The 20,133-nt window shown below is 47.2% G+C and overlaps 2 protein-coding genes across 4 annotated transcripts; one reads left to right on the forward strand and one right to left on the reverse strand.

Annotated features, from left to right (window-relative positions):
- Positions 1-1,685: 1,685 nt before the first annotated feature.
- Positions 1,686-6,710, forward strand: LOC119465105 (uncharacterized). Of its 3 annotated transcripts, none has more exons than XM_037725906.2 (9): positions 1,687-2,033; positions 2,883-2,979; positions 3,362-3,486; positions 3,564-3,647; positions 4,102-4,173; positions 4,258-4,350; positions 4,448-4,519; positions 4,604-4,938; positions 5,083-6,710. In XM_037725906.2, exons 1-9 carry the CDS (start codon positions 1,799-1,801, stop codon positions 5,773-5,775), a joined length of 1,806 nt encoding a protein of 601 aa, XP_037581834.1. In that variant the 5' UTR covers positions 1,687-1,798; the 3' UTR covers positions 5,776-6,710. The 3 variants fall into 3 exon arrangements, with proteins under 3 accessions (XP_037581832.1, XP_037581834.1, XP_037581835.1); XM_037725907.2 differs by having other exon boundaries at positions 1,700-1,856; positions 1,918-2,033; positions 4,604-6,710; XM_037725904.2 differs by having other exon boundaries at positions 1,686-2,033; positions 4,604-6,710.
- Positions 6,711-7,852: 1,142 nt separating this feature from the next.
- On the reverse strand, positions 7,853-14,682 carry LOC119465106 (uncharacterized). Its single transcript, XM_049656299.1, has 3 exons — positions 14,169-14,682; positions 8,192-8,755; positions 7,853-7,996 (listed from the first exon to the last, which is right to left on the reverse strand). The coding sequence occupies exons 1-3, from the start codon at positions 14,562-14,564 to the stop codon at positions 7,853-7,855; spliced, it is 1,104 nt and encodes a 367-aa protein (XP_049512256.1). The 5' UTR covers positions 14,565-14,682.
- Positions 14,683-20,133: the final 5,451 nt, after the last annotated feature.

Raw genomic sequence — 20,133 nt, forward strand, 5'->3', positions numbered from 1 at the left:
ATGGTTGCCGAAAAAAAAACGGAAGACGAAAGCTGCAGGAGGACTGTTTTGCTGTAAAGACATGTAAAAGGACAGGTTGCAAGAAAAAAATCACTGGTTATAAAAAATTTACACGCTTAGACTGTCAATAAAATTAAATGATAGACTATAATAAAAAATCAGGAGTTGTCATGTAGCCGTCCATCATGAAACCAAAAACACAGTTTGTATTACCAATGTTGTTTCTGCATTGCTTCGAAAACTTTTGTTGTTTCACTTGTGATAACTTGTGATACTTTGTTAGCAGATGGTGAACACTAACAACTTTAACACTTGGTTACTGCGAAGTATTTGCCTAGTTTTACTTAATCAAAAATGCTGAATAGTTAATTATTTGAGAATACGAATAGTTAGCATGTAATGTTCGATTCACATCCAAAACTTCAAATATTCTTCCACCCCTACAAATAATACTTCCTTTACCAGTGTTCATGCCAAAGCCCCCCCCCCCCCCCCCCTCCTTAATATGTGTACTCGGCATCCACCTCTACAGTCCTTAGGCATACTGACATTATGCCGTGTGGCAACCCAAGAAAATAAAACAAAAATACTGAGGCATGATTAGATTTGCATTGTCTGGTAAGTACCAGTCTGCAATAGTTTGGATCTGTCGGCTGTGCTGAGTAATTGTACATCAGATACTTGTAACAGTCAAGTAGTGCTTTTCAAGAATCGTGTTCGAACTGCACACACTAAAACATAAGCTGGGATATTCAAAAGACAAGTACGTGTTTTGCTGCCAATCAGCGTTTAGTGTGCTCATTTATGTTAGGTGTGCTGTTAAACGAATATTGTAATTTGCTAATGCAAAGAAATAACAAGCCAGTATCTCTTGCTTTATAAATATATGCACTGAACCAAGAAAGTAATTAACGAAGAACATCAGAAATAAACACAAATATGTGTGCACTTACCGGCATAAAATAATTCTCAATGCAATATTTCATTGAGGCATGCAACTTGAATTAAAGCCAGGTCACGTAGGCTTTCCAACGCATTCCCTAACTTGTATGTGTTGTTCAGCAACATTCAAGAAGCTTTCACCAGGTTGATTTTTCATTTGAATAACTTAGACAATTCTGTCTCATAATATGTCATGCAGTTGACTTCATTTTTTGAAGGCACATGTCAAGAAATCAGTGCTAGAAGAGAGTATAGCATTATGCACAGCTGCATAATTAAGGCACTTTCTAAAAACACACCGATTCATGATCATTCACTGTGTTAGTAACTATACTCCCACTGAAGCAGACTGAGAACACATCTGGGCTCAGTAGCGCACGCAGAATCTCTGCCAGGGGGTGGGGGGGGGGATTTTTAGGGTGGCGGGAGAGCAAGCACTTTGCATAATATGCAATTGCCTTGCTTTAGCCAAAGGAATCCAACAGCGAATAAAATGCCTAATAGTTATAATTATGATTACACCAAGGATGATGACGATCTTTATTCCATCAGCATTTTACTCAATGTAAATTAAGTGTGAATGCATAAAGACGACAATGATAGAGTGATAGAGTGTACCTACATTCAATGTGGTTTTCGAATGAGCGACGACTAATTGCTTTATTTGCTTTATAGGTGGTATTCACGCGTAAGCAACACTGTGATCCCGTGCAGCATGACCGGAAGGGCTCAGGCCGGCGCGGCGAGCTTTGCGCTTCCGGCCGCCATATCCTTGGGGGAATGCTTTCGTTTCGTGGTGCTTTGAAGTGCAGCAGCAGGCATTGCAATCTCAAGGACCTCGGCAATCATTTTAATCATGGTTAATTGCGCTGTGTTCGGATGCAACAACGAGTCGCGGCGGAAAACTGACTCTGGTGAGAACACGAAGAAGCTTAGTTTTTTTTCTGTGCCGAATGTTGTTCGTTGGCAATGCAGCCAGACCTTAGAGATCTCAACGAAGCGTCGAGCGGAATGGTTTCGTCGCCTCTACCGGGGTGACATTAATACAGACGCTACCCACTACAAAGTCTGCAGCGAGCACTTCGTTTCTGGTGAGTGCATATTTGTCGTTCTGCTACAAATTACGCAGCGCGAATTTGAAGGGTAGGGCTTGCACGTGATCGATGCTAGTAATGCTGTAGCGTATGTGGTTAGCATAACGTTTGAAGGCTTGCTTTAGGTAGTGAACTGTAGTAAAAGACAACACGGTGGTTGCTACTCTGCCGCCTTCTCCTGTTCCCTTTCACTCAAACTGAGTTGCACTAAATGCCAAGACACCCGCCGTGGTGGCTTAGCGGCTAGAGCGTTGCGCAGCTAAGCGCGATTTCGCGGTACGAAATCCCGGCCACGCCAGCCGCATTTTGATGGGATGGGGTGAACCGCAAAAACGCCCGTGTACCGTGTATTGGGTGCACGTTAAAGAACCCCAGGTGGTCAGAATCATTCCGCAGTCCCCCGCTGCGACGTGCCTCGAAGTGGTTCAGAAGTACTGTAGATTGGGCAAGTTGGTGCATCGTATTCTGTCACCTGTTCCCTTTTTTCCTTCATACTCAAACTGAGTTGCGCTAAAGCAAGAACTCGAAGTGGTCTTGGCATGTAAAACCCCAGAAATTAACTAATGCTATGACATCATGCCTGTTCGTGTTTATGATGCTGGCGTAATTGTTCCGGAAACGAGCGAAGCCTGTCGTACTGCTGATTCTGCTGTTTGAAGTTATTTTGCCCGAGAGCCCTTAGCACACTGCGTGATTTTTGTGTAAAAGCTGGTTGTCGTGCAGTTGTGGCCTCAAGTAATGGCTAGACTTCTTGCTACTGCAACCAGTGGCTATTCTTGTTAGAAATGCGTCAGTTTTCAAGGAACTTGTTTTGTTGTGCAAACGCAGTCTCGTTCATACTTGCAGGCAGGCCATCCTACTTAATGGATCTGACGAACCCGGACTGGGCGCCAAGCTTGCACCTAGGGTATGACACAAAGTCAACAACTCGATCTGAAGAAAGGTATGTATGTATGTGCTCTTTCTGGTAGCGCACAGCAAACCCAGACTTTAAAAATAGCTGAGACCTAAGAGGTGCTGGCGGACACTGTGTTGATACAGCAGCTATGTTTTATATTGCACTCCCGACTGCAGTTACGTAGTATAAGTTACATAGTCATCAAGTAATGCATTCCAATCAGTTACTTCCAAGTTAGCATTATTTTGAGAATAGTTGTGTCTGCAGAGAGTAGGCGGGTTTCAGTTTCCAAGAGAATACAAATTTGTGAGAACTGGTGCCAGCACTGTGACAAATAGCAAGCAGTTGTAGAGGTAGAATCATCAATGCAAGTAGTGGTAATGAGTACAACGTAGACATTTTTACAGAGAGGTACATTTTATTTCAGGCACCAGCGACGTTGCAAGAGGGCTGCGACTCCAAAGGTGGTCCAAAAGGCCGATAGCAGAGTGCTGCGACCCTTGACTACAATGTTGAATGCACAGCAGAGTGCTGTGAACAGTACTGTCACAAGTAAAATGGCTGATTCATACAAGGGGAATATTTCCTTTAATGACATTCAGCGTCTTAACATCTTTGTTTTTATGCAGGCACACCACTTGCAAGTCCCATTGCAGTACAAAATGACCAAGGCAATGAGTCACATATGTCTCATTGCACAATAAATGATTCAGGTCAGTGCCCTGTGTAAGCTGTTCATTTAGACTGGACATAACATTACAGCGTGCTTGTAATGGAATTATTATTGTTCCCTATGTTCTTTGAGTTTGCATGCAGTTAATTGTTGCATGATTAGTCTCTCTGTCAAGAACAACCTCACTGCAGGTGGCCCATCATCTACCCCATTTCTTGCATTTCTTTGAGTTTGCATGCAGTTAATGGTTGCATGATTAGTCTTTCTGTCAAGAACAACCTCACTGCAGGTGGCCCATCATCTACCCCATTTCTTGCAGTAAGCAGTGTCGCATATCCGACGGTCGCCCAGCATGACCTATTGGGTGCTTCTCTTTCTGGAGCTGTAGGCGCCTTATTGTGTGTATACAGGATATGTGCAGTTTTGATGCGCCCGAGTTGTTGCAGAAACAAGGTTGATGGTTGTGAAATGCCAATGATAACACTTTAATGCAGGCCCAACAATGCTGCAACAAGTACCAGCTGCAACTGTACCACAAGATGCCGATACTGCAGCTGACATATTTCGTGAGTGAACTTTGTTTGCACAGTTGCAAAGGGCCTGAGCACCTTAAGAACACAATTTAAATGACTGTTAATGCCTCACCGCAGACCCACCATCCATGCCATCACCTGAGGTAGGCAGGGCCCCAGTCTCAGCTGAAACTGGTTCTACTGCTGGAGCTGCAGTGGATGGCGCATCCTGTGAGTACTGCATTCATGCAATTGCAGCAAACCAGAGGTTTTCAGCACCATGCTGAGTACAAGTGTTACATTCTTGCATTATTTATTTATTTATCAGATGTGAAGTTCTCTGAGGCTGGTGTTCAAGCCACCACTTCGACGGCTGAAGCTTCAGTGAACACCACGTCATGTAAGTACAGTGGCACATATCTCATAGCAGCCTGCACCTGAATATGACACGCGTAGTAATGTATTGTCTGTATGTTTCTTTCAGTGCTAAAGGACGCTGAAACCCAAACAGATATCACAAGCAGTGCATTAAACAGCTTCGAAGGCGACAACCAGGCCCTACGTGCAGAGCTAAACGAAGTGAAGGGCTCTTTGCGTAGACTTCAGTTGTCTAAAGCTTCATTGGAGCAAGACGACAACCGTGTAAAATTTTACACTGGCCTACCAAGCTACACAGTTTTGATAGCGCTGTTCGCGCTTCTCGAGAGTGGTGTGTCGCACAGCGCAAACAATGTGCTTACTAAGTTCGAAGAGCTTGTGCTCACACTTGTGAGGCTGCGACTAGGAGTGCCCTTGCAGGACCTGGCGTATAGATTTGAGGTAAGTGGACTGGTGGAATTTGTATTGTTGCGAGCACTTATTTACAGTTGGCATCACGTATATGTTATAATACTCTCGTGGGCTAACATTTGGTGGCAAGATGGCCCTGTTTGCTTTATAATAGTGACTGGCTTTATCTTTCAGGTCAGCCAAGCCACAGCAACACGAGTAGTCAACCGGTGGATCGCGGCCATGCATGTACGACTAAAACAGCTGGTGGACTGGCCCAGTCGTGAACAATTGCAGCAGACCATGCCAATGGCCTTCAGAAAAGCATTTGGCACGAGTGTGGCAGTCATTATAGACTGCTTCGAGATATTCATTGAGCGCCCTTCGTCAATGCTCCCTAGGTCACAGACGTGGTCGCGGTATAAGCACCACAACACGGCAAAATATCTGATAGGAATAGCACCTCAGGGAGCAATCACTTTCATTTCCAAAGGGTGGGGAGGCAGGACAAGCGACAAGCTTATAACAGAGTCGAGTGGAATGTTGAACCACCTTCTCCCAGGTGACACGGTGCTCGCCGACAGAGGATTCACGATTGGTGATGCCGTAGGCATTCATCGTGCACGCCTTGAGGTTCCTGCATTCACAAGGGGCAAACCTCAGCTATCAGCCTGGGAGGTTGAAAAAACTAGGAAAATTGCGAATGTGCGCATCCACGTGGAACGTGTGATAGGTTTGCTGAGGCGAAAGTACAAAATTCTTTCAAGCACCATCCCTATTGATCTGCTAGCAGTGCAAAGCGAGGACACTCTAACACAACTTGACAAAATTGTTGCGGTGTGTGCTGCGCTGACAAATCTGAGCAAATCGGTTGTGCCTGTTGACTGATCTGGATGCGCCAAATCTAAATTTTACTTAAAGGGGTTGAGACACCAAATTTTGAGGGTATAAAAGGCCTGCTGCAGGCTTCCTCTGTATGAAAGGACACTCAACATGAAGTGTTCGACACAGCAAACGTGTTAAATATATTTTAATTTGCTTCCAAAGAGTGCCTAAATGCTCGTTCTCGCGATCGAGACCCATAGCTAGCGCGATTAACACCGACGTCACTGTGTTGGAAGCGTAACGTGTTTTAGTGACGTCATACCACATTAGAGCGACGTACGATGAGCGGTGACCCACAGCACGGGGCAAGCCTCGAGTCTAGAGTACAGTATAAGCTGCATCGGACGAAGACGCAGTCGGAATCGGAGCTGCCGCAGCTAGCGATGGCAACTGTCGGCGTGGGTTTGTTTGCTTGCGCTGGTACAAAACGTGTGTGCGAGAGCAGACGATGCAGCAGTGCGTGCGTCACAGCCTTGTGGGCCCACGTGACCAAGCTTCCTAGCCAGTGACGTCACTGTCCAACTCGGCGCCGAGAAACCGAAATTGGTGCACATAAATAATGCGATATTAAATTATTTACCGAGAATATATGATCCTTCCAGCGTGTATCATGCTTTATGGAGCAATAAGAAACGTTTGAAACAAACAACGCGCAAGCCACAAATTTGATGTCTCAACCACTTTAAATGAAGGGGCCCTGCCACACCTAAGGATCTGCCATGTACTGCAACGGAAACAACTGCTGGTGTAATGAAGCAGAGGCCGCCCCTGTGTATGTGCCAACTGAAGAGGAAGACGAAGTATCGTGCCGTGATCGCGAGTGAGCCCCGTGCTACGAAAAGCCCTTGCAGTGCCTACCTTTACGTAACGTTATTGCAACGTTATCGGCAACAATAAACCTCGTCGCACTGGAAATAAAGTTAATCTTTCCACCTAAATTTGTCTTGCACAAGTTCACTTTTCGTTCCTTGAAATCCGCTCCTACCCTAATCCACCATGTTTTGCCATGTGCATTACATGCCGAGCCCATTATGTCAAAGAACCCCAGCGACCCAACGTGTGCAGCACTCATGCTAGAGAAAACACTGCAATAGAAACAAAACTGCTGTGAATGAAAAATACCTGCTGTCATCCAAAGATTCCACATTTATTAGACTGCTCCTTCATAATGTACTTCGCTATGTAAAATTCAGTGATAAGGTGAACAGTTTGATGACTCTGTTCAGTTTCCCCTTGTATGCAGCAATATTTTGTAAGGCTAATTTCACAGAACAAGTTCACTAGGTCCTTTCATGTGTGCACTTACATTACCTATAACAGGACTACAAATATGCATATTTATCACTTTCGGGGTTTGCAACCCTTGCAGAACCAAGCCTTCGCTTTCGGAGGGCGCTTCAAGTTGGCACACTGAAAGTGAAACCATTTACCCTCACAGTCTGGGCCACTGCATTCTACCATGTCTCCAGACTCTGGACCACCGCAATAACAGAAATGCAGTGCTCCGTCATCAGAAGAGTCTTCAGGCCCATTTTTGTTCTCTGAAGATGTTGTCCAGGTCTTAAATAACAACTCTGGCAACAGGACTATCTTGAAAAAATCCCTACTCCTGTTCACGACCCCTTGACAAAATTCGGCATCCAGGAAGATTCTTTCAAGATGGCTATCTGCTGGTGTCCACACAAAAAAGTCGCAATAGCTGCGCTGGCAAACAAAAAGCTGCATTTGTATTTGCGTGTAGTAAGCATGTTGTCGTTTCAGCTTTAGTGTATTATCACTAGCAGCAACTTCTAAGCAGCCACTTTTCTGGGTCACAACGTCCTTTACACAAGCAGCTGAATATGGGCACTTAATTTCTAAAACGCCATCTTGGCAGCAGGCACAAGAAATCAGGCCATCTGGGCTTGCTGCCATGTGGGGCTCATGTGAACTAATATGCAATCCAGACTTGTTGCAAACAAACTCTTTGTGCTGGCTGGATGCTTCAGCAACGTATTGGTTCCTGGCAATGTCCTCCTTGCGCAGACCCCAATTAGTTGCAGGAGAAGAAAACTTGCTCTCCTCCGGGTAGCAGATCTTCTTAACCAGGCTCACAGATGGCTGAGTCAAGGTCGTTCGGCAAGCTGCGTGGGCTGTCGATGCTGTGACCCGGCCTGCTCTGAAGGCGAACCATGTTGGTGAGGCCCGACTGACCTCTCGTTGCCGCTTCCACATCTTTACAGACCTGCATTTTCAATACAATGACTTTTCACACTAATTCAATGTACATGATCACAAAACTGCATTTAGCTAGCAGCAACCATGCAGGTTGGGCAATGTAAACACTGGTAGTTTCAAGCTTTTAGCAGTGCCTTGTCTGTCATGCAACATGTAGTTACTTTATATCAATAAAGCTATCCTTCAATGGAAATATAAATACCTTTGGCTCTACAACATACGCCTGGGCAAACATTTCGCACTCCTCCAGCATCGCATCCCTTGACAATGGCTTGTCTCTTGCCAAGTGTCCGAGAAGAGCAGTGGAGTGCTTCACTTGCACAGGAATGAACTCCTCGCAATAGTCCTTTTTCAGTGCCAACACTGCAGAATATTTGCCAGCCTTCTTAATTCTGTCGAGAAAGCCCTTCCATTCGCACTGTGAAGGCCTCTCAATAGTGGTGGCTGGTTTCTTTGAGGATGATGATCGATGTCCATCTAGCCGCCTTTTCTTGGTGGTAGCTGACGCAAAGTCGATGTGTGCAAGTGGCGCACAAGGCACAGTACTTGAGTATGGAGGCAGCCATGCATTTTCCTTATCAGTGCAAGCCTGACCATCACGAAAGTTTGAAGCTGCTTCTAAATAGAAGAGCAGTGCACCAATGTGTGAGCAGGCTTCGCCGAGACCCGCCATACACGTGCAGTGTGCAGCTTTGACCATTCCATCCTGCTTGACAAGAAGCCATGGCTCGAGTGGCTGAGTGGAAATTGCCTGGGAGTGATTTACCTGCAAATGGAGGAAGTGATCTATTTAGCTGCTGGTTCTATGCATGCTGAGAACACAGGTTGCCCCACTGCACAAAAAGCAAGGCGAGTTACTAAATCAGCAGTGAGTGAAACTAATGTAGGTGTATCCATGAGTGTAAATAAGCAAAACACCAGCGAGTGGTTTTTATGCTTGCACAATCGAATCGCAACTGCGCATACGTATGCAAAGCTCGCGGCCTCGTCGGTAGCGATAATTTGTAGAACGTAGTAAACGCTTGGGCAGGTGACGGGAATTTGCAAAAAAAAAAAAAAAGGAAGGGGGGGGGGAGAGGGGCTGGAGCAAGGTGAACCGCTGGAAGTAGCCGCTAAACAGCAAGTGTTTCTAAAGGTGCAGCATGGTGGTAGCTGACTTGTTGCGTACAAACGATTTTCTTTGGTATCGTTTTCGCTCCCTTAACTCCGGAAGGCACTGCGTTGCTGGACGCTGCGCTGCGCGAAAGCCTACTCCTGAAATTTTCACCTACTATCAAGGAGCAACGGTACATAAACGATGAAAAAAGTGCCGCTCGCTGGCAGTAACTTGAGAAAGTGCTACGATGTTTCGCTGCGCAGCGAAACATTCCGAACACGAATCACACTACTGTCACACACATTGGCAAGTATTACCCGTTAGCGTTACAATTCGACCCGGTAATACAAAGACCAACTAGCTGATGTAGCGTTTTAGATTGTCTTACCTTCGTGCGCACAATGACGTGCTCGCCGTGTCTTCTCAGCTGGGGTTCTTGAACAAAGCCGCTGGTCAAATAGTTGTGAGACTCCAGGGATTTTCTTGCTTTCAGCTGTTCGTGAGTTATGAAGCTTGTAGCGTGCACAAGGTAGTCCTTAATATCAGAAAGTTCTACCTTGGGTACGAGCGCGAGATCAAATGACGCCTCTTTGCCAGTAAGCATAAGTGGATCGACGCCACCGCAAAGCTCCACTTTCTCGACGTAGCGCACCTTCGCACCGGACTCTAAATTCTGCGCGTACGTGCTTAAGTGCATTAATGAGGGGCTGGCATTCATGCTTGCAAAGTTGCAAGAGATAGGCACTTTAGTGACTCCTCCTAAAGTAAAAAAAACACACACATCGTCAGCGCTTCAACAGCGGAGATAGGCTTTGTTGACACCGACTCCCCAAAAATATGGCGGTTTCATAGTGGCCAACGCAGCTTGTGCCCTTTCCGCTACAGCGCCCGCCAGACTGCTCTTCCGTGACGTCACGTGAATACCACCTATATGTCGGTCTAACAGCAGACAGTTTATTTATTTATTTATGTTACCCTCAGGGTATACTTTGGAAATAAAACTACGATGCTCAGCAACATCGGCGAATTGTAGTGTGCGGAGCCAGCAGAGCGCGCGTTTCATGTTGTATCGCGATTATCGCAGGTGCCGATGTGGACACTGCAGGGCCATGGATACACAGCTCGAGTCGGTGTGCTGCTCAGAGCTTGACCGCGTGGACGCACTACGGGGCAACGAGGCCTGCATTACAAGCCACCCCACCTTTGTTCATGCTTGCCTGAACGTACATACCCTCGAAGTGGCGTATTACGCCCTTATGGAAGACCGCCCGGCGCTTGTAGAGGCCCCAGAAATCCACAGGTATTTATTTACCTTTTCCACCGTGGCCTCGACGTTCGCAATATTAGATTTTCAGTCGGGAAGTATTTGTGATCTCACGTCGCAACCTTCCGTGTTAGTGTTCGAGCCCATCAATCGTAGCACGCGCGCAACCTCTAAGAGACGTACGTGCAGTCGGCGTCACAAATTTACGGATCACGGTATCTCAGAAAACGTTCAATTACGCGCGATTCCTGCAGGGGTCATGAAAATATTCAGCCTTTCCTCGGAAGCCGCTGACCCTATCCTTTTGACGCCGGCTGTACGCTACAGGAGGCATCACCCGCCGCTAATTATAGCGTTATCTTGTAAATTCTCCTAGCCTTGTTCATATCTTTTCAGGCGGTACAGATACACTGCATACCGCCAATTTGCACGGTGGGTGTGGCATCGGCTGGGACGGGGCAACAGGAAGGTGCTGCCCAGCTGTGTCGTAGCAGCCGTGAGGGATGCCTTCCCATCTGAGGCATATGCAGGGTTTAAATATCCGAATTATTAAAAAAATGTGAACAAAATGTGCCTGTGTCTGTTGTTGCAATGCTCTGTGACAAGAAGAGGGTTCAGGACATCAAACTTGCATTGCAAGTGATGTTAATTGCCTTCTCAACAAATTGGAAAATACAGTTTTTTATTGACAAAATATATGGCACTATTGCTAACCGCGCTACAACCAAGGTCTGCATCACTTGTTGTGGCCTACACATCCACAGTTGACATGATAGCACAGACTGGTAGAACATTTCAAGTTCAGTGAATACAGGCGATAGGTAATCTGATCTGCTCAATCATTACTACCGATTTCTGCTTATTATGTCCATTTATTGTTACGAAACAATGTATGTGCCAACTGAAGAGGAAGACGAAGTATCGTGCCGTGATCGCGAGTGAGCCCCGTGCTACGAAAAGCCCTTGCAGTGCCTACCTTTACGTAACGTTATTGCAACGTTATCGGCAACAATAAACCTCGTCGCACTGGAAATAAAGTTAATCTTTCCACCTAAATTTGTCTTGCACAAGTTCACTTTTCGTTCCTTGAAATCCGCTCCTACCCTAATCCACCATGTTTTGCCATGTGCATTACATGCCGAGCCCATTATGTCAAAGAACCCCAGCGACCCAACGTGTGCAGCACTCATGCTAGAGAAAACACTGCAATAGAAACAAAACTGCTGTGAATGAAAAATACCTGCTGTCATCCAAAGATTCCACATTTATTAGACTGCTCCTTCATAATGTACTTCGCTATGTAAAATTCAGTGATAAGGTGAACAGTTTGATGACTCTGTTCAGTTTCCCCTTGTATGCAGCAATATTTTGTAAGGCTAATTTCACAGAACAAGTTCACTAGGTCCTTTCATGTGTGCACTTACATTACCTATAACAGGACTACAAATATGCATATTTATCACTTTCGGGGTTTGCAACCCTTGCAGAACCAAGCCTTCGCTTTCGGAGGGCGCTTCAAGTTGGCACACTGAAAGTGAAACCATTTACCCTCACAGTCTGGGCCACTGCATTCTACCATGTCTCCAGACTCTGGACCACCGCAATAACAGAAATGCAGTGCTCCGTCATCAGAAGAGTCTTCAGGCCCATTTTTGTTCTCTGAAGATGTTGTCCAGGTCTTAAATAACAACTCTGGCAACAGGACTATCTTGAAAAAATCCCTACTCCTGTTCACGACCCCTTGACAAAATTCGGCATCCAGGAAGATTCTTTCAAGATGGCTATCTGCTGGTGTCCACACAAAAAAGTCGCAATAGCTGCGCTGGCAAACAAAAAGCTGCATTTGTATTTGCGTGTAGTAAGCATGTTGTCGTTTCAGCTTTAGTGTATTATCACTAGCAGCAACTTCTAAGCAGCCACTTTTCTGGGTCACAACGTCCTTTACACAAGCAGCTGAATATGGGCACTTAATTTCTAAAACGCCATCTTGGCAGCAGGCACAAGAAATCAGGCCATCTGGGCTTGCTGCCATGTGGGGCTCATGTGAACTAATATGCAATCCAGACTTGTTGCAAACAAACTCTTTGTGCTGGCTGGATGCTTCAGCAACGTATTGGTTCCTGGCAATGTCCTCCTTGCGCAGACCCCAATTAGTTGCAGGAGAAGAAAACTTGCTCTCCTCCGGGTAGCAGATCTTCTTAACCAGGCTCACAGATGGCTGAGTCAAGGTCGTTCGGCAAGCTGCGTGGGCTGTCGATGCTGTGACCCGGCCTGCTCTGAAGGCGAACCATGTTGGTGAGGCCGACTGACCTCTCGTTGCCGCTTCCACATCTTACAGACCTGCATTTTCAATACAATGACTTTTCACACTAATTCAATGTACATGATCACAAAACTGCATTTAGCTAGCAGCAACCATGCAGGTTGGGCAATGTAAACACTGGTAGTTTCAAGCTTTTAGCAGTGCCTTGTCTGTCATGCAACATGTAGTTACTTTATATCAATAAAGCTATCCTTCAATGGAAATATAAATACCTTTGGCTCTACAACATACGCCTGGGCAAACATTTCGCACTCCTCCAGCATCGCATCCCTTGACAATGGCTTGTCTCTTGCCAAGTGTCCGAGAAGAGCAGTGGAGTGCTTCACTTGCACAGGAATGAACTCCTCGCAATAGTCCTTTTTCAGTGCCAACACTGCAGAATATTTGCCAGCCTTCTTAATTCTGTCGAGAAAGCCCTTCCATTCGCACTGTGAAGGCCTCTCAATAGTGGTGGCTGGTTTCTTTGAGGATGATGATCGATGTCCATCTAGCCGCCTTTTCTTGGTGGTAGCTGACGCAAAGTCGATGTGTGCAAGTGGCGCACAAGGCACAGTACTTGAGTATGGAGGCAGCCATGCATTTTCCTTATCAGTGCAAGCCTGACCATCACGAAAGTTTGAAGCTGCTTCTAAATAGAAGAGCAGTGCACCAATGTGTGAGCAGGCTTCGCCGAGACCCGCCATACACGTGCAGTGTGCAGCTTTGACCATTCCATCCTGCTTGACAAGAAGCCATGGCTCGAGTGGCTGAGTGGAAATTGCCTGGGAGTGATTTACCTGCAAATGGAGGAAGTGATCTATTTAGCTGCTGGTTCTATGCATGCTGAGAACACAGGTTGCCCCACTGCACAAAAAGCAAGGCGAGTTACTAAATCAGCAGTGAGTGAAACTAATGTAGGTGTATCCATGAGTGTAAATAAGCAAAACACCAGCGAGTGGTTTTTATGCTTGCACAATCGAATCGCAACTGCGCATACGTATGCAAAGCTCGCGGCCTCGTCGGTAGCGATAATTTGTAGAACGTAGTAAACGCTTGGGCAGGTGACGGGAATTTGCAAAAAAAAAAAAAAAAGGAAGGGGGGGGGGGAGAGGGGCTGGAGCAAGGTGAACCGCTGGAAGTAGCCGCTAAACAGCAAGTGTTTCTAAAGGTGCAGCATGGTGGTAGCTGACTTGTTGCGTACAAACGATTTTCTTTGGTATCGTTTTCGCTCCCTTAACTCCGGAAGGCACTGCGTTGCTGGACGCTGCGCTGCGCGAAAGCCTACTCCTGAAATTTTCACCTACTATCAAGGAGCAACGGTACATAAACGATGAAAAAAGTGCCGCTCGCTGGCAGTAACTTGAGAAAGTGCTACGATGTTTCGCTGCGCAGCGAAACATTCCGAACACGAATCACACTACTGTCACACACATTGGCAAGTATTACCCGTTAGCGTTACAATTCGACCCGGTAATACAAAGACCAACTAGCTGATGTAGCGTTTTAGATTGTCTTACCTTCGTGCGCACAATGACGTGCTCGCCGTGTCTTCTCAGCTGGGGTTCTTGAACAAAGCCGCTGGTCAAATAGTTGTGAGACTCCAGGGATTTTCTTGCTTTCAGCTGTTCGTGAGTTATGAAGCTTGTAGCGTGCACAAGGTAGTCCTTAATATCAGAAAGTTCTACCTTGGGTACGAGCGCGAGATCAAATGACGCCTCTTTGCCAGTAAGCATAAGTGGATCGACGCCACCGCAAAGCTCCACTTTCTCGACGTAGCGCACCTTCGCACCGGACTCTAAATTCTGCGCGTACGTGCTTAAGTGCATTAATGAGGGGCTGGCATTCATGCTTGCAAAGTTGCAAGAGATAGGCACTTTAGTGACTCCTCCTAAAGTAAAAAAAAACACACACATCGTCAGCGCTTCAACAGCGGAGATAGGCTTTGTTGACACCGACTCCCCAAAAATATGGCGGTTTCATAGTGGCCAACGCAGCTTGTGCCCTTTCCGCTACAGCGCCCGCCAGACTGCTCTTCCGTGACGTCACGTGAATACCACCTATATGTCGGTCTAACAGCAGACAGTTTATTTATTTATTTATGTTACCCTCAGGGTATACTTTGGAAATAAAACTACGATGCTCAGCAACATCGGCGAATTGTAGTGTGCGGAGCCAGCAGAGCGCGCGTTTCATGTTGTATCGCGATTATCGCAGGTGCCGATGTGGACACTGCAGGGCCATGGATACACAGCTCGAGTCGGTGTGCTGCTCAGAGCTTGACCGCGTGGACGCACTACGGGGCAACGAGGCCTGCATTACAAGCCACCCCACCTTTGTTCATGCTTGCCTGAACGTACATACCCTCGAAGTGGCGTATTACGCCCTTATGGAAGACCGCCCGGCGCTTGTAGAGGCCCCAGAAATCCACAGGTATTTATTTACCTTTTCCACCGTGGCCTCGACGTTCGCAATATTAGATTTTCAGTCGGGAAGTATTTGTGATCTCACGTCGCAACCTTCCGTGTTAGTGTTCGAGCCCATCAATCGTAGCACGCGCGCAACCTCTAAGAGACGTACGTGCAGTCGGCGTCACAAATTTACGGATCACGGTATCTCAGAAAACGTTCAATTACGCGCGATTCCTGCAGGGGTCATGAAAATATTCAGCCTTTCCTCGGAAGCCGCTGACCCTATCCTTTTGACGCCGGCTGTACGCTACAGGAGGCATCACCCGCCGCTAATTATAGCGTTATCTTGTAAATTCTCCTAGCCTTGTTCATATCTTTTCAGGCGGTACAGATACACTGCATACCGCCAATTTGCACGGTGGGTGTGGCATCGGCTGGGACGGGGCAACAGGAAGGTGCTGCCCAGCTGTGTCGTAGCAGCCGTGAGGGATGCCTTCCCATCTGAGGCATATGCAGGGTTTAAATATCCGAATTATTAAAAAAATGTGAACAAAATGTGCCTGTGTCTGTTGTTGCAATGCTCTGTGACAAGAAGAGGGTTCAGGACATCAAACTTGCATTGCAAGTGATGTTAATTGCCTTCTCAACAAATTGGAAAATACAGTTTTTTATTGACAAAATATATGGCACTATTGCTAACCGCGCTACAACCAAGGTCTGCATCACTTGTTGTGGCCTACACATCCACAGTTGACATGATAGCACAGACTGGTAGAACATTTCAAGTTCAGTGAATACAGGCGATAGGTAATCTGATCTGCTCAATCATTACTACCGATTTCTGCTTATTATGTCCATTTATTGTTACGAAACAATTCATGCAATACATCTTGGTATACGAAAACTAGAAGCCCTCAGAGACATGACATGCATTTAGAAATTATTCGCTTTCTTTACATGCACATACCAAATGGCTACTTCCGAGTGCAATATTATAAGCAGCAAGTGGAGCGCATTACGTGTTTGTGTCATGTACAATTGCACCTAAGAGTAGCTACACAGAAAATTTTTAGAGGGCTTAGTGGTTGTGTGTATTCAACGACGGTGTATCAAGCAAACACACCTGCATAGGCAGCTCTCGGAAATGGGAAACTGGCTTGTGCAAAGTCGGGCTTCTTGGCCTATTTGGTACAGGTTCATCTTGCAACAAATGGCACAAGAGTAGACAACGCATATTAAACTATAAATTTGCCCGCTTCTAGTCGTGTGCGATCATCCTTTCTGCCATTTCAGCCAAGGCTTATGCAAAGTAGTGCTACATTAGACAAGATTTCATTAACTATGGCAGAACTGGCCTCCTTTCATTTTTTTTTCGTCAGAATGATGCAGAAACGAAGTGGGTGAGTTTACAAGGGGGTCTAAAATAGTAGAACACGAGAGACAAAGTAGTAGCCCCTCACTTCCTGATGTAGCACAGACCATGCTAAAGTGGCAGTTGCTATCAGAAGGGGCTTAGAGGCAGCAATTTCAAATAGAAAGTTTTGAGTTTTCCTTGTTTTTGTTTTCTTTGTAACCATATTGGGCTCTCTACTCACGGTGACAATGATAATCTGAGAATACTGTAGTCAGACGAATGTGTCATGGCTATTACACCGCAAAAACTACTGTAAATGCAATGTTACAATGTCGCAGTACATCAAGAAGCAGAAGTAGCAGCAGAAATGTTTATTAGTATAAGAAATGCAACAAGCTCCGAAAGAAAACCAAGATAACTATTGTGACGATGTGTCACATTTATTTACAGGATGGGAGATGATAGCTCAAGGTATGCCATCTACGGAGACAATCGCAGCACAGTCAACTTCGTCATCTTCTACCTTGCGTTAGCATGATTCTTTATTACTGCAATGGGGATGTTTGTCTAGCAGCACTCGATCTAGCGTTTCAATGCTAGAGCAAAAACAAGCCAATGGGAGCTATGGCGGAGCAGGCGAGCAAGCATTTATGTTCTTCCTTTATCAGCACCGTGGCCCAGTGCCTTCAGTACAATCACTCCCCACCGAAAGAGGAGCCATCCTGGCGACCTAGGGGCAGCAGAACACAGGGGGGTCGTGGCACTGCTTGAGGCGCGAGACGTGGACAATTTCCTGGCTGCGACGACGCTGGTCGGAAGACGCGTCTACCGGCTCGATGAGGTAGTTCACTGCGGATGTTTGTCGCAGTACGCGATAGGGACCGTGGTACTTGGAATGCAGCTTGGAGGAAAGGCCCGGTGGTGTAGACGGCACCCACAACCAGACCGGCGAACCAGGAGCAAAGCATGTAGCCGTAGTGGACGCATCGTGGAGATGCTTTTGGCGCTACTGGTCCTGGGATGTAAACGAGCGAGCGAGCTGGCGACATTCTTCTGTGTATGCAGCCGCTCGGGAAACAGTCGTCGACTCCAAAGCATCCGGCCAGTAGGGTAGAATCGTGTCCATAATGCATGAAGGTTCGTGTCCATAAAGAAGAAAGAAAGGGGAAAATCCTATGGTGCTTTGCGTTGCAGTATTGTAAGCGTATGTTACGAAAGGCAGAATCCGATCCCAATTCGAGTGGTCAGATGAAACATACATGGCCAACATGTCGCCAAGGGTGCGATTAAAACACTCTGTCATGCCATTAGTTTGGGATGGTATGCCGTGGTAGTGCGGTGAATGTTGCGACACTCCTTTAGCAACGTGGTAATGACGTCAGAGAGGAAAATGCGACTGCGGTCGCTCAGTAATTCTCGAGCTGCTCCATGCCGTAATATCAGGTTCTGAAGGATAAAACTGGCAACGTCTTTTGCTATGGAAGATGACAGGGCTGAAGCTTCAGCGTACTGCGTCAGGTGGTCGATAGCAAAATAACCCAGCGATTGCTGCTGGGAGTGCTGGGAAGCGTACAGTATAGGTCAATGCCTACGCGATCGAACGCTCGAGAGGGGCATGGTAAAGGCTGCAAGGGGCCGGCAGCATGTTTAGGTGGCGTCTTGCGTCGTTGGCACAGCGGGCATGACCGTACATACGAAACGGTACATACAGCGCCAGTAGTACCGAACCGGGAGGTGAGAGTATGTCTTCAATACCCTGCGTGGCCGCATTGTGGGTCATCGTGGAAAGTGGCGCAGATGTCGGAGCGCAGGTGTCGGGGAATAACAAGCAACCACTTGCGGCCGCTGGAGTTGTAGTTGCGGCGGTGAAGCAGGTTATCCCGAATAATAAAGTGCGTGGCTTGGCGACGAAGCGTCCGAGAGATCGGCGCTGGTGACCGGCTATACGGGAAGTCTAGAAGCGAACAGATCCATGGGTCCTTGCGCTGCTCTGATGGCATGTCGGAAATGTTGAGGGCGAAGGCACCGCAGGCAGAAATAGACGAGCAGACAGGATCACGTGACAGGGGTGACCAGGAAAGAGCGTCTGCGTCGGAATGCTTTCAGCCTGAGTGATAAACAACACGGATGTCGTTTTCTTGTAGGCATAATGAACGAGCGAGCCGAGCAGTTGAGTAAAGACAACCAGCATAGGGCATGACGGTCAGTCACGATGTCAAAAGGGCGGCCATACACGTAAGGACGAAATTTTGCGATAGCCCAAATAATGGCCAGGCATTCCTTTTCAGTAACTGAGTAGTTCGCCTCAGCTTTGGTAAGGGTGCAGCTGGCATATGCTACGATGTACTCATCGAAGCCATCCTTGCGCTGTGCAAGAACAGCGCCTAGTCCAACACCACTAGCGTCCGTGTGAATCTCAGTTGGAGCAGAGGGATCGAAGTGGCGCAGTACTGGCGGTGAAGTGAGAATGCGGTGCAGTTCTTGAAATGCGTCGTCACATGCAGGGGACCAGTCCGGGAGGTCAGAACGGCCGGGAAGAAGCGCGGTCAAGGGGGTGATTATGGAGGCAAAATTAAGGACGAAACGTCGGAAATACGGGCATAAGCCGATGAAGCTGCGAAGCTCTTTCAGGGTAGTTGGTTTGGGGAGCGCGGACAAGGCACCAAGTTTCGTGGGGTTCGGGAACATACCGTCTTTTGAGACCACATGACCGAGAATAGTAAGCTTGCGAGCGCCGAAGTGGCATTTGTTCAAATTTAGCTACACGCAAGGACTTGCTCGAGGCGGCTGAGTGTGACGCAAAGTCGGTAGAAAAAACTACGTCATCTAACAAAGGCACGGGTTCCACTTCAGGCCTCGGAGAATGGTGTCCATCATTCGTTCAAAAGTGGCAGGCATGTTGCAGAGGCAGAAGGGCATGACGGTGAATTCATATAGGCCATCAGGTGTTACAAAGGCTGTCTTTTGGCGATCGGCCTCTGCCATGAGCAGTTGCCAGTACCTGGAGCGCAGATCCAGCGAGGAAAAGAATTCTCCGCCCTGTAGGGTCTCCAAGGCATCGTCGATGCACGGCAGAGGATAGACATCTTTGCGTGTTATACGGTTAAGGCGGCGATAGTCGACGCAGAACTTTATGGAGCCGTCTTTCTTTTTAACGATGACAACCGAAAATGCCCAGGGACTGTTAGAGTGCTGGATGATGCCACGCTGCAGCATGTCGTCAACCTGCTTGTCGATGATACGGCGTTCAGCAACCGACACACGATACGGATGCTGGCGCAAAGGGTTTGTTGGCCGGTGTCGATACAGTGAACGACTGCTGATGCTCGACCCAATGACGGTTGGCCAATGTCGAATGAGGCCCGAAAACGCTGGAGGAGCTTGATAATTTCAGCGTGCTGGACAGGTGTGAGTGCTGAGTCGACGGCATGAGCAAAGACGTCCACAGGGGCATCGGTCGCTTCGGGAGGACTGACAGCGCAAAGTGGAAGTGATGCCGCATCGTCAAACATGGTAGCCGGGATGATACAGTAGAAATATTCAGAGCTCCCCAGGCACTCGCCGCAGAGTACGGATGAAGGACACGCGGAGGGATTGCACACGTAAAGGGCAGCAGAACCACCGCAAAAAGTGACGACAGCAAAAGGAAGCAGAAGGTTCCGATGGCTCGCACAAGGGGCTGACGGCATAAACAAAACAGATGAGTTCGCGACAGAGTCA

The sequence above is a fragment of the Dermacentor silvarum genome, chromosome 9 (genome assembly GCF_013339745.2).
Source record: "Dermacentor silvarum isolate Dsil-2018 chromosome 9, BIME_Dsil_1.4, whole genome shotgun sequence".
Taxonomy (NCBI): Eukaryota; Metazoa; Arthropoda; class Arachnida; order Ixodida; family Ixodidae; genus Dermacentor; species Dermacentor silvarum.

Coding starts and splice junctions, on each gene's coding strand:
- LOC119465106 (XM_049656299.1), bottom strand. CDS start 14,564: ATGTGTGTGTTTTTTTTTACTTTAGGAGGAGTCACTAAAGTGCCTATC. Junction 8,756..14,168: donor ACGTCATTGTGCGCACGAAG/GTAAGACAATCT, acceptor CTCCATTTGCAG/GTAAATCACTCCCAGGCAAT. Junction 7,997..8,191: donor CGTATGTTGTAGAGCCAAAG/GTATTTATATTT, acceptor TTGAAAATGCAG/GTCTGTAAAGATGTGGAAGC.
- LOC119465105 (XM_037725904.2), top strand. CDS start 1,799: ATGGTTAATTGCGCTGTGTTCGGATGCAACAACGAGTCGCGGCGGAAA. Junction 2,980..3,361: donor ACAACTCGATCTGAAGAAAG/GTATGTATGTAT, acceptor ATTTTATTTCAG/GCACCAGCGACGTTGCAAGA. Junction 4,520..4,603: donor TTCAGTGAACACCACGTCAT/GTAAGTACAGTG, acceptor TGTTTCTTTCAG/TGCTAAAGGACGCTGAAACC.